Genomic DNA, 12,154 nt, shown 5'->3' on the forward strand with positions numbered 1-12,154 from the left:
TAGATATCAACTTTACGTGAAGTCGAGTTCACTAGTTTTCACCTTTAAAATTTAGTAGTTTAAAATTGACTAATTGTTAGCAAAAAAAATAAATTTATTGATTATATAATATTACTCTAATATATATATATATATATTAGAACTAATTTTTTTTAAATAGAACTAAGTATTAATTTTAAAGATATTATTAGTGTAACTGATATATTATTTAACCTTTCGAATAAGTTACACTAATATATATTAACTTAAAGAGAATCTAAATATGTTTGATTGAGGAGTAAACTAAAAATAAATTTCTGGAATCATTTAAGTTAAACTAAAATAAAATTAATTTAAATAATATTGTTATGGTTAAAAAGAATATAATATAACAAACAGGAACTTAGTGTATATGTGGTGGATTACCTTTTTCTCTTTCTCTTCCATTTAGTAGTATATTTTTATTAATAAATATAAGTAAAATCATAATACTAATTTCAAGATATAAATGAAAGATAATTTGAAAAATAATGGAATAATAGTCCTATATTGAAAGTATAAATAGGCATAAGCCTCAAACCATTCTTCACACACTCATCTAATTAATCATCACCATGGCTGCTATCTCCAAGAAAATCCTCCCTCTTCTTTACATAGCAACCATCTTCCTCTTGCTCCTCAACAAAGCCCATTCACTAGATTCCCTTTCCTTCAGCTACAACAACTTTGAACAAGACGATGAAAGAAACCTAATCTTGCAAGGTGATGCAAAGTTTTCAGCAAGCAAGGGAATCCAACTCACCAAGGTAGACGATAACGGAACCCCTGCAAAGAGCACCGTGGGTCGAGTCTTGCACTCCACCCAGGTGCGCCTCTGGGAGAAGAGCACCAACCGGCTCTCAAATTTCCAAGCACAGTTCAGCTTCGTCATCAAGTCGCCCATTGACAATGGTGCCGATGGCATAGCCTTCTTCATCGCCGCACCGGATAGCGAAATTCCAAAGAACTCGGCCGGAGGGACCTTAGGGCTCTTTGACCCTCAAACTGCCCAGAACCCTTCGGCCAACCAAGTTCTTGCCGTTGAATTCGACACCTTCTATGCTCAAGACTCCAATGGTTGGGACCCCAATTACCAACACATCGGAATTGATGTGAACTCTATTAAATCCGCAGCAACCACCAAGTGGGAGAGGAGAGATGGCCAAACCCTAAATGTTCTGGTAACTTATGATGCTAACTCTAAAAACCTACAAGTGACTGCTAGCTACCCTGATGGTCAAAGTTATCAGGTATCTTATGTGGTTGACTTGAGAGACTATCTTCCAGAATGGGGTAGGGTTGGATTCTCAGCTGCTTCGGGACAACAATACCAATCTCATGAGCTTCAATCTTGGTCCTTCACCTCAACCTTGTTGTACACTTCACCCCACTACCTTAAACTTGGACGCTTCATGATATGATATGGAACAATAATGGTCTCTATATCGCAAATCTCCCTTTCATGCATGTAAGATATGGAAATAATAGGACAAGTATTGTCCATGATCTAAGTTTTTATTTCGTAATGTTAAAGCCACGCGCGTCAACTTTCTTTTGTATGAATAATGTATGAGTTTGTTATCTTCTTATTACAAGTGTTGTCATCTTTACATTATTACTTGTTATCGCCTTCTAGAGTATCCATTTTGCATATGTTTCACTTTCACCCCACACATAAACTCACATACACAATTTATCGCGAGTTCTTTGCCTCTGGTAATTACCGCCTTTCGAGGGGGCTTGATGAGCTTAGAATTTAGAATCTCCTTGATGATGTCATCCCGCTTCGTGTTGAATTGAGTATATAAATCATAGTGAGGAGTTGGTTTGAAAGTTCTCTTGCTATCCCGAGATTTATCCTCATATTTATGCCGAGGTTTGTCAGTTTTTCGAGTTTGTCACAGCTCTTCGATGTCTATTTGTCCTTTAGCTTTTTCGTAGAACTCGGCCAGAATCTTTGGCTTAACGATTGCGATTTCTTCTTAAAATTTTTCCGGTTGAAGTCCACTCTTGACGGCATGAAGATGCACTTCGGGATGGAGGTTTGGTATACTCATTGCTACCTTTGTGAAACGGGTCATGTAGTCTTTTAAACTTTTATTCTGGTCTTGTCTGACCGTGTTAAGGTAGTCAGAGTCATGCAGATAGATGGCAGATCCAGCAAAGTGATCCTCAAAAAGCTTCGCGAGATCCCGAAAATGAGAGATAGAATTTGCAGGTAAAGAACAAAACCAATCAATTACAGAACCGTCTAAATAAGATGAAAAACAACGATATAAGACGGAATCGAAAGCACTGCTTACAATCATTATGGATCTGAACTTTTTGAGGTATTTCTTTGGGTCTCCTAACCCATCATAAGAGGTCAATGTTGGTGGCAAAGTGAAATTTCTAGGTAGCTCGAAGTTCATAACGTCGAATGTAAATGGCCCCACAGAATTATCAAGCTCCCCTTCTTTGTTTTTTGGTTGGGCTTCTTCATTTCGCAATAGCCGAGCACCTTCATTTCGTGGAGGCCGAGGTTCTAAAATCTGAATTGTTTCGAAAACGTGTGTCGGATCGGATTGTTGCTCTTCCTCCTTTGGTTGTTGACAACGATCATTATTGTTTTCAATTCGAGCATTTGCTAGCTCGGTAATTTGATTCTCCATTATCTATTTTTTTTCTGTAATGCACTGATTTGCATCTGCGATACGTTGATTGGCTTGTTGCAGGTCGATCACCATCCGAGAAGTTCAGACGGCGTGGGTGGAGGTGCATCATCCATGGGTGAATATGAGAGCGCTAAGGCTGATAAATAGAAAAAACCTTATGTTCTCGATCCCACGATGGGTGCCAATTGTTCTTGCTAACTCTTGCCGAGGTATAACTCGTCCTCCGATGGATGTGGGTGAACTCCTTCTACTGGGATGAGGAAGACGTCGGCGGTGGTAGAAACAGAGGATGAGTACTTGCAAAAGGTACTCCAACGCTCAAATAAGTAAGTGAGTAAATAATAATAGTTGCTTTGTGGAAAAATAGCGTACCTTCTCTATTCTACTTGTCTCTCCTTTATACTCAGGGAGATAGGGATGACCATTATCATTTCGAGTAATGATGCTCGGAAGGGTGATTAATTATGTGTCTGACATTACGGTACTTCGGTCGAATTTCGGTTATGTTCATGCATCGGTTATGATCATATATCGATTATGATTCAGTTGACTGACGCGTGAGCATCTTTCTTATCTTTTCCTAGTGAATTTGTACTTAAATTGTTGAGTTTAATCAAGAATTAATTATCTTTTAGCCACTGTGGATGCTACTTTGAGTCTTGTGCAATTCTATTTATTTTAGCACAGATCAAAGGTTGCAAAGTGAAGGAATCAAGTGGTCTCCATCCATCAATTGAAGACTTATTGATTGCCATAATTAATTATTATTTGAATTTAATTTTATTTTAAAATAGGAAAAGATATTATTTAGTTTTAAAAATTAGGACTTAAATTTATTAGGAATAGATATAAAAGGGAATTCCATTAGTTAACTTTTAATTCTACCTTAGCCTAATTTACAATCCTAGTTTTCTTCTCTGAACCATGAGCAACTAAACCTCCACTGTTAAGGTTAGGAGCTCTATCTATTGTATGGATGATATTATTATTTTTCTATTTTAATTCATGTTTTGATTTATATTTCAAGAATTATTTTCGTTCTTTATCTTATGAATTTGGGTGGAACGGAAGTATGACCCTCTTTCTAATTGAGTTCTTGTATAACTTGAAAAAGCTCTTTACTTGAACAACAACTTGAAAACAATTTCTCCTAAATTCTAATTATCTGGATTTAACGGGATACGTGACATATAATCATCTTATTTTTGGGTAATTAGGATTTTTGTGGCATATAAATTGGAATTTGAACTTCACTCTCTAATTGGAATTAATTGACCAAGGCATTGGCAGTCGATGAATTTTAGAGGAGACTAGAAAGATCTAAGGAATTAGGGTCTAGTCACATATAGTTTGCCATGAATTAAATCTTGCATGATTAAAATAGTTAGTAAACAAAGTTAATCCTGAAAATAGATAACTCTGAAACCTTAACTGCCCTCTCTATATTGTTCGTCCAATTTATTGCTTGATTTCTTATTCTCTAAATTACTATTTAATACTTTTGAACACTCAAACATTATTTTCTGTTTGTCTAACTAAGTAGTTTAACCAACTATTATTATTTAGTCCATCAATTTTCGTAGGATCGATCCTCACTCACCTGAGATATTACTTTATACAACCTGGTGTACTTGTCAGTTAATTTGTAGGTTATAAAATCTCGCACCATTGACTTTTATGGTATTTGTCGAGTAATAACTCGTAACTAATGTATACTGATCATATCACATTGTATGAAAATTTTATCTTAGTCTGATCTCAACAGTTTATTTCAATGTCTCTGGAGTATCTTTTGTTTTTCAACCTAATTTAGTATTTTATTTTCGAATAATATCTTCTAATTCAATTCAAAAAATAAATAAATACCTTAGGTTTTAATAAATTTTAATTATTAAATTAATTTTTAACTTTTTTATTTGAGAAATTAAATCCGTAATATGTCAAATTTTCCAAAAACTTCTAGGCAAACCAGTTTTTATTTTTTTAAATAAAAAACCATAAAAATTTCTAAAAAAATATTAGATTAATTAATCTACATAGACAAACAATATAATTCGATAAATAATTTGTGTATGAACTAAAAATTGAATCTAATTTGATAATTATAATTATTAAAAACTAAAATATTTGACAAAATATTAAAAAAGTAAAATAAAAAATAAGGTAAAATTTAACTGTTTTTTATATTAATTAATTATTATAATAATTAATAAAAATTAAATAAAGGGAGTTATGACCATCTTTAACTAATTTTTATTGATTACTAAACATAAATATTTTCTTTTATTTAAATGATCAACCGTCCGACCACATACAAGAGTTAATTAGGGGAAATATTGAACCATACAACATTAATTTAACACAGAGAAAGTTGATTCTTAACACGGATATACACACATATATATGTGTGGTCTGGTCTTTATTTATTTAAAGTACTAGGTAGCGTAGAGACCAAATCATGCAGTTAAGATATTCATTATTTTCTTTTCCTTGTTGTTGATGCTTCTTGTAGTTGTTGTTGTTATCAAGGTCGAAGTAAACGACCACGAACGGATGAGATGTATCTGACGACCGCCAGCGGAGCCGGAGGCAGAAAAACCGAGCTTGACCCTCTCCGGAAGCTTCGCCTTCAAATCAACAACATCGGCAATGGTGGTAATATCGCCATTGTCGTTGGTCACAGCAACACTCAATGTCTTTGATGAAGAGTCATATATCACAGTCACTTTCACCACTGCTCCACTCACACTATTCCATGGTACGGTCTTCAACGATTTCACACTGTTTACATCAATTCCAACGTGATGAGTGGGTGGATCGTTGTACTCACTGTTGGAATAGGTATCAAACTCTACGCCAACAAAGTGACCCGCACCTTGGGTGTCAGAGACACCTAAGGTTCCACCACCAATACTGCCGGCAGGAATCTGGGTATCTTCCGGTGCAATAAAAAAGATGATACCGTCGGCAGGATCATAATCGTTATAATCCTTCATCTCGAAAGAGAAGGAGGTGACAAAGCTGGCGACATTGCCGGTGGCATTGCTCCAAATGCGCACCGGCATGGCATACAGAACACGGCCGACGCTATTTGACTTGTTGAGGTTGGTGAGTAGGAGATTGCCATCTGAAAGAACAGTGACGTCACCTTGGAAAGTTATTGCGGGGTTACCTTGATTGAAAGAGTTGTAATTGAAGGAAACTGTTTCGGTTTTGGCTGAGTTCACCTTCTTACTACTTGCTGCTAGCAAGAGAAAGAAAGTAAGTAAAACACAAAATGGTTTCATGGTGGGAGGGAGAGAATTTGAGCGAGGGTTTTAGTATATACTTGAATAATGTACCGAAAAGATTGCTCTGGGATGGTTTTGATGATTTGCATTGGGATTTTGTTCGTGTATTTATAGGGGAAAAAGAAGAAAGAAGAATGACGACGTTAGGTAGGCAATTACCTCCTGTAATAATAGTTATTCAAGGGAATTGCTAAGCATTCAATTTTTATGGTCATTTAAATTTATTTAAGTAGGTTTTAACACTAATAAAAATCATTCTTATTAAAAGAGTGTGATAACACGTACATTCACACACCAAAATTTTTCGCTTGTGTTTTCTTAATTTTTTCCTTTTTTTTTCTAATAATTTTATATTATTATATGTTTTTTTTTGTTTTCTTATTTTTATTTTATTTTTTTCAATAGAATGAAACAAAAAAAATTATAACAAAATAAAATATAATAAAAAGATAAAAAAAAGAAAAAAAGCAATAAAAGATGAAGAGGAAGAATTTTGAATTGTATAGAATAACAAGATCAAATACATCTTAATTTACTAAGAAATGAATTAAAATTATATTTAGAATGAAAAAATTGAAAATGTAAACTCGTTTCAAAATAAGTACAGATCAAGTGCACTTTATATAAATTCAGAATTAACCGAAATTACGTAAAGATCATGACATACAAACTCAATTAAAAAACAAACACAAACAAAATTGAATCATGAAAAACGCATCAAATCCATCAAGTGATTGTGGAAGATGAGGAGAAAGAATTTTGAATTGTGCAGAACAATGAAACCAAATGCACCTTAATTCACTCAAAAATAAACCGAAATTATATTCAGATAAAATGAACCAAAAATTAAATTCATAATGTAAACTTGTTTCAAAACAAGTACAAACCAAGTATACCATATTTAAATTCATAATAAACCGAAATTACGTAATAATTACGACACACAAACTCAATTAAAAAATAAACACACAAACAAAATTGAATCATGAACAAAAACACATCTAAATCCATCAAGTGATTGTAGAAGGTGAGGAGGAAGAGTTTTGAATTGTGCAGAATAACATGATCAAATGCACTTTAATTCACTCAGAAATGAATCGAAATTATATTTAGAATGAACCGAAAATTAAAGTCAGAATGTAAACTCGTTTCAAAATAAGCACAGACTAAGTGCACCTTATTTAAATCTAGAATGAACCGAAATTATTTAATGATTGCGACACACAAACTCAATTCGAAAATAAATACACAAACAAAATTGAATCATGAACAAAAACACATCCAAATCCATCAAGTGATTGTAGAAGATGAGGAGGGAGAATTTTGAATTGTGCAGAATAACAAGACCAAATGCATCTTAATTCACTCAAAAATGAACTGAAATTATATTTAGAATGAACTGAAAATTAAATATAAAATGTAATCTCGTTTTAAAATAAGCACAGACTAAGTGCATCTTATTTAAATCCAGAATAAACCGAAATTATTTAATAATTGCAACACACGAGCTCAGTTCAAAAACAAAAACAAACAAAATTGAATAGTGAACAAAAACACATCCAAATTCATCAAATAATTTTAGAGTATTATTTATTTCTTCTTCTTTGTTTGATTAGATGAACAAGACAAGAAAAATAAGAATACGATGAGGAGTTTTGAGAAAAATTTTTATTTTTGTTTTTTTTTTGGTTTGATTTTTCTTCCTTTTTTTATTTTATTCCTCTCAAGAGTGAAATAAGAAAAATTATAACAAATAAAATAAGAAGAAAAAGACGAAGAAGAAAAAAAAAAGAAGAAACAGTAAAAGTTGAGGAGGAAAAGTTTTGAATTTTACAGAACAACGAGACCAAATGCATCTTAATTCACTCAGAAATGAACCAAAAATTAAATTTAGAATATAAACTCGTTTCAAAATAAGTACAGACCAAGTACACATTATTTAAATCTAAAATGAACTGAAATTATATTCTGAATGAAACGATAACGATAACGACGATACGTATTAGAAGAAGACGACAATGACGATAACGATAATGATTATGATGATGATGACGAGGAGGAGGAGGAGGAGGAGGAGAAGGAGGAGGTCGTGGTGTTGGTGATGACAATAACGAATGTGGAGAATAATTCTTATTTAAGAATCATGCTATTTTAGGTGTATATTAAATTAATAAAAATATTATTTTTACACTAAATTATGTCACTAAAATTAGTCACTAGTTATATGTATACTATATGTATGTGTGATTTAATTTATTTTTAATGTGTATTTATATTTCAATATATATTTTATATTGGTAACTAATTTTGGTGTACACCTAACATAATCGTAAACTTAACTAGCTACTAAATTAACTATTAAAGTAGAATACACACTAAAATATAAAATACATATTAAAAATAAGTAAAACTATATATGTATTTATACACAACTACATAATATCTCATTTTTAGTGACTAATTTTAGAAAAAAAATCTGAAATAAATTCAAAAATTAATTATTTTCCAAAACAAATTTTTTCATCTTTATTTTTCAAAATCCGTTTTTTTAAACCAGAGCAAGTTTGTCCATTGTATCGACAAATTTATAGGTTTTGTTGAAGTTCGTCCACTGCATTAGCGAACTTCATTAAAACTAATAAGACTTATCACATTACCACATTTTTTTGTCAATTTAATCTTTAAATTCTTTTTAAAAAATTCTAATCCTCAAATTAGTTGCACCATTTCCAACTGTTCTTCTCCTCTCTGTTTAGTATTGCAGGTTATGTTGAATATTTTAAGAATTTTAAAGAAAAGATTGGCATCAAGATGACATGTTCTCAAGAAACTAAACCATTGGGAAGTGCAGGCCCTTTGCTCTTGATAGGGATAAGCTGATAGATGAATGGATGTGGTGAGATGATTGTATTACACAAATCCCATGTTGAAGAGGCTTCCATAATAGTAACAAAGGTACCAATATTTATCTCCCGAAAAAAATAACAATGAAAGAAAAAGCTAAATATGAGACCAACAATAGGAAACCAAAATGGTATTAGTCAAAAATCAGCCAAATACCTATGGGTGAATCTAAAATCTCTACGAGTTAATATATATGGATGTTTCTTCTGCTAAATATCAGAATGTTTCTTTTTCATACTAAATAGATGTTCTTTTATATATTTTTCAAATTTTTTTGTATTGCAAATGTGAATGTCTCTATTTTTTTTAAAAATTTCATATTTTTTTAAAATTTTATAGATATTTAATTATTTTTACTAAAATATAATTAGATGTTTCTTTTGTTAAGTATTATGATTTTTTTCATATTAAATAAATATTTTTTTATAATTCTATAATGGTGTAGTTTACATTCTCTTTAATCATTAAAACGAAGACACCTAATATCGCAAAACGCAGAAAACAACATCTGCAATAAACTCCTAATTACAAACATGTGTGTTAAATACAAAATAGGAACTCAATCATCCACCATCCTTCTCACTAGCATCATAGCACCATCCACCTTCTTAACCTTACACGCGCCTAACACAAGCGCAGGTAAGAAAAGCAGGGGCAAGAAACAGACACTGTTAGTGCAAGCAGTACATCATCGAGCTCCAAAAATATTATGAATATGAATAATGCATCGTCAATAATATCATCAATTTTCTCTAATAATGGCAAAACTGAAGCACATCCCAATTATGCTCTCTTACACCCGTATATGATTGGAGTGATCAATCACAATAATAAGAACGAAGCCAATAATGAATCCCATCAACGTAAGACTCTCTCAACGTTGAATCTAAGATTTGATATAGAGAAGCTATTGAATCTTTCTGAATAGTCTAAAGTTGGAGGATCTAATTTTGATCCCATTATGTTGAGAAAAGTTTTCTTTTCCTTTTTTTTTTCTTCTTCTATTGTTAGGATCAGTTAATGTTGAGAGAGGTTTGTGTCTGTGATTGTTGGAGGTGGGTAGGTTAATGTGAGAGAGAAGAAGGTTTTTATAGGTTTTAATTAGGTTTACTTAATTAATTTCAAATTTTTTAAATTTTGAATTTAAAAAATTTTAAATTAATTATTAATATAAATTAATGTGGTTTTGTTTAGTTTTTGGCTGATAACCTTTTGGTTCCATATACTTTTCCATATCATTTTAATTGAAAAAAAACTTTTATTTTAAATCCTGATAATTAATATTATTTTTGTGATCTTCGCTTTAATTTCATTGTCTTCAATCACATGAAAAGAATAAATAATGTTATATATCTAAATATTTTTGTTAATTATTAGGTTTAACTAAATTAATTTAATATTAATAAAAATTAATTATAAATATATAATATTATTTTAAATTTTATTATTTAATTTGGTTGAATTTGATTTATAAAAAAATTTGAATGTGTAGCTATTTAAAAAATATTTTGAGCTTTTTTTAGTTGAAAGATGTAGATACTACTTATAATTATGAAATAGTGTTATTACATGTTTATATATGTAGCTAATATATTGCATATTTTGTATAACTAAGTAATTTTAGATATTACTATGAAGATTTTTCGGATGTTATAATCGGTGACTAACAATGAGAGTTATGCAATATTGTATATTTTTATGCGATCCAAAAAATCTCAACAAACAAATAGTAGACATGTGCCACCGTATCCATGTCTTTAATACCCAGGGACACCAACCAAATGCACGCTTATGTACTAACGTGTCAATAAAAAAGAGAAACACTACTGTAAAGATTTGTTTTGTATAGATTAAATTTTTGTGGTTAAAAATAATTACATGTGTATATCAACAGTGTTACTAATATTATTAAATAATAATTTGTATAGATTAAAATAAATATATGTATTTTTTGTATAAATTTACATCTATTAATTGACCTACTTAAAAATACAAATAAAATAACTTTAGATTCTGCAGAGTTCCTTGTCTTCTCTGTTTTCATCACTCTCTCAACAATAGTGCTAAGGATAAATCTTTCAGTAATATTATTGACCGCTCTATTATTGATGTTCTGTATTTATTGACCGCTATATTATTTAGAGCTAGGGAGACAATATTATTGTATTTAGAGCGACTCTATTAATTGTTACAGAACGATTATTAAAGTTATTAGCACGGTTTATACGGGCGGGGTTTGCTGCCTTGCTGGTTCCACGTGATGACGTGAAAAACGCACGCATAAGAAAACCATGCATGTTGATTGTACTAAGGATGAAATTGTTAAAATACCTCTCACCTATATAGAAAATTTGTTATATTATTTTATTGAAAATTATTTTTTATTTTATTTTTTAATGTGTATGTTAAAAAAAAAAAAGATCACTCTAGTGTACAGATATAATTTTATACAGATTTACATAGTTAATTAAAGGACACGTGTAGTGATCAATTTGTCATACAGTAAATATGTGATTTTTGTTAGCATGCATTGTTGTTCATATCTGTTGGGCTAACCGTGAAGAGTTATCGACCATCGGAGAGATTTCGGGGAGGTGTTAAGTTAATGAGTCTCTCATCTTATAAACTCTTTACTCTTCTATGCTTTCTTTAATATGGGACTAACTTCAACACTCCTCACACTTGCAACACTAACAATATCACGTGAATTACTTTTTTAATTCCTTTCGTCTGAAATATTATTTTAATGTATAAATCCAGTAGAAAAATGATGCGAGATTTGATTCCCAAAGTCATGGCTATAAATTATTATTATTATTATTATTATTATTATTATTATTATTATAAAATACAAGGAGATGCTATATACAATGAGATGTTGGAATTATTTAAAAATTAAAACATAAGAATTTCATTAAATAGATGGTATTTGAATTTCTAATTCTATAAAATTTAAGACATTTGACATTATATAATAAACTGTATAAAATAAAAATTTTACTGTTTTGGTATAGTAAAGTGGAGTTCAAACGAAAAATTTTAAAAATGATTAAATAGATGTCTATAGTCTATACTAAGTGTAATATTTAAAAATTAAAAGATTATCTAATTTTTTTATGCAGTAATAATTAAGAACATCTATTAAAATATTTTTTATTTTAATTTAACTATCTCTTAATTTAGTCCGTTAGCCCAAAGTCTTCACCATCCCTTAGCTCCAAAAATAAAAAACAAAACTTAAAATGAAAAATAAATAAAAATATAAATATTTATATATTCTTTTATTAG

General features: G+C 30.7%; 2 protein-coding genes across 2 annotated transcripts; one reads left to right on the forward strand and one right to left on the reverse strand.

The window, feature by feature from the left end:
* The first annotated feature begins 550 nt into the window (after positions 1-550).
* Positions 551-1,633, forward strand: LOC107467956 (alpha-methyl-mannoside-specific lectin). The gene has a single exon (XM_016087184.3). It carries the CDS (start codon positions 594-596, stop codon positions 1,437-1,439), a length of 846 nt encoding a protein of 281 aa, XP_015942670.1. The 5' UTR covers positions 551-593; the 3' UTR covers positions 1,440-1,633.
* Positions 1,634-4,969: 3,336 nt separating this feature from the next.
* Positions 4,970-6,032, reverse strand: LOC107467958 (galactose-binding lectin). Its single transcript, XM_016087185.3, has one exon. The coding sequence runs from the start codon at positions 5,957-5,959 to the stop codon at positions 5,129-5,131; it is 831 nt and encodes a 276-aa protein (XP_015942671.1). The 5' UTR covers positions 5,960-6,032; the 3' UTR covers positions 4,970-5,128.
* Between the last annotated feature and the right edge of the window lie 6,122 nt (positions 6,033-12,154).

This window comes from Arachis duranensis, chromosome 9 (genome assembly GCF_000817695.3).
Source record: "Arachis duranensis cultivar V14167 chromosome 9, aradu.V14167.gnm2.J7QH, whole genome shotgun sequence".
In the NCBI taxonomy this organism is placed as follows: domain Eukaryota; kingdom Viridiplantae; phylum Streptophyta; class Magnoliopsida; order Fabales; family Fabaceae; genus Arachis; species Arachis duranensis.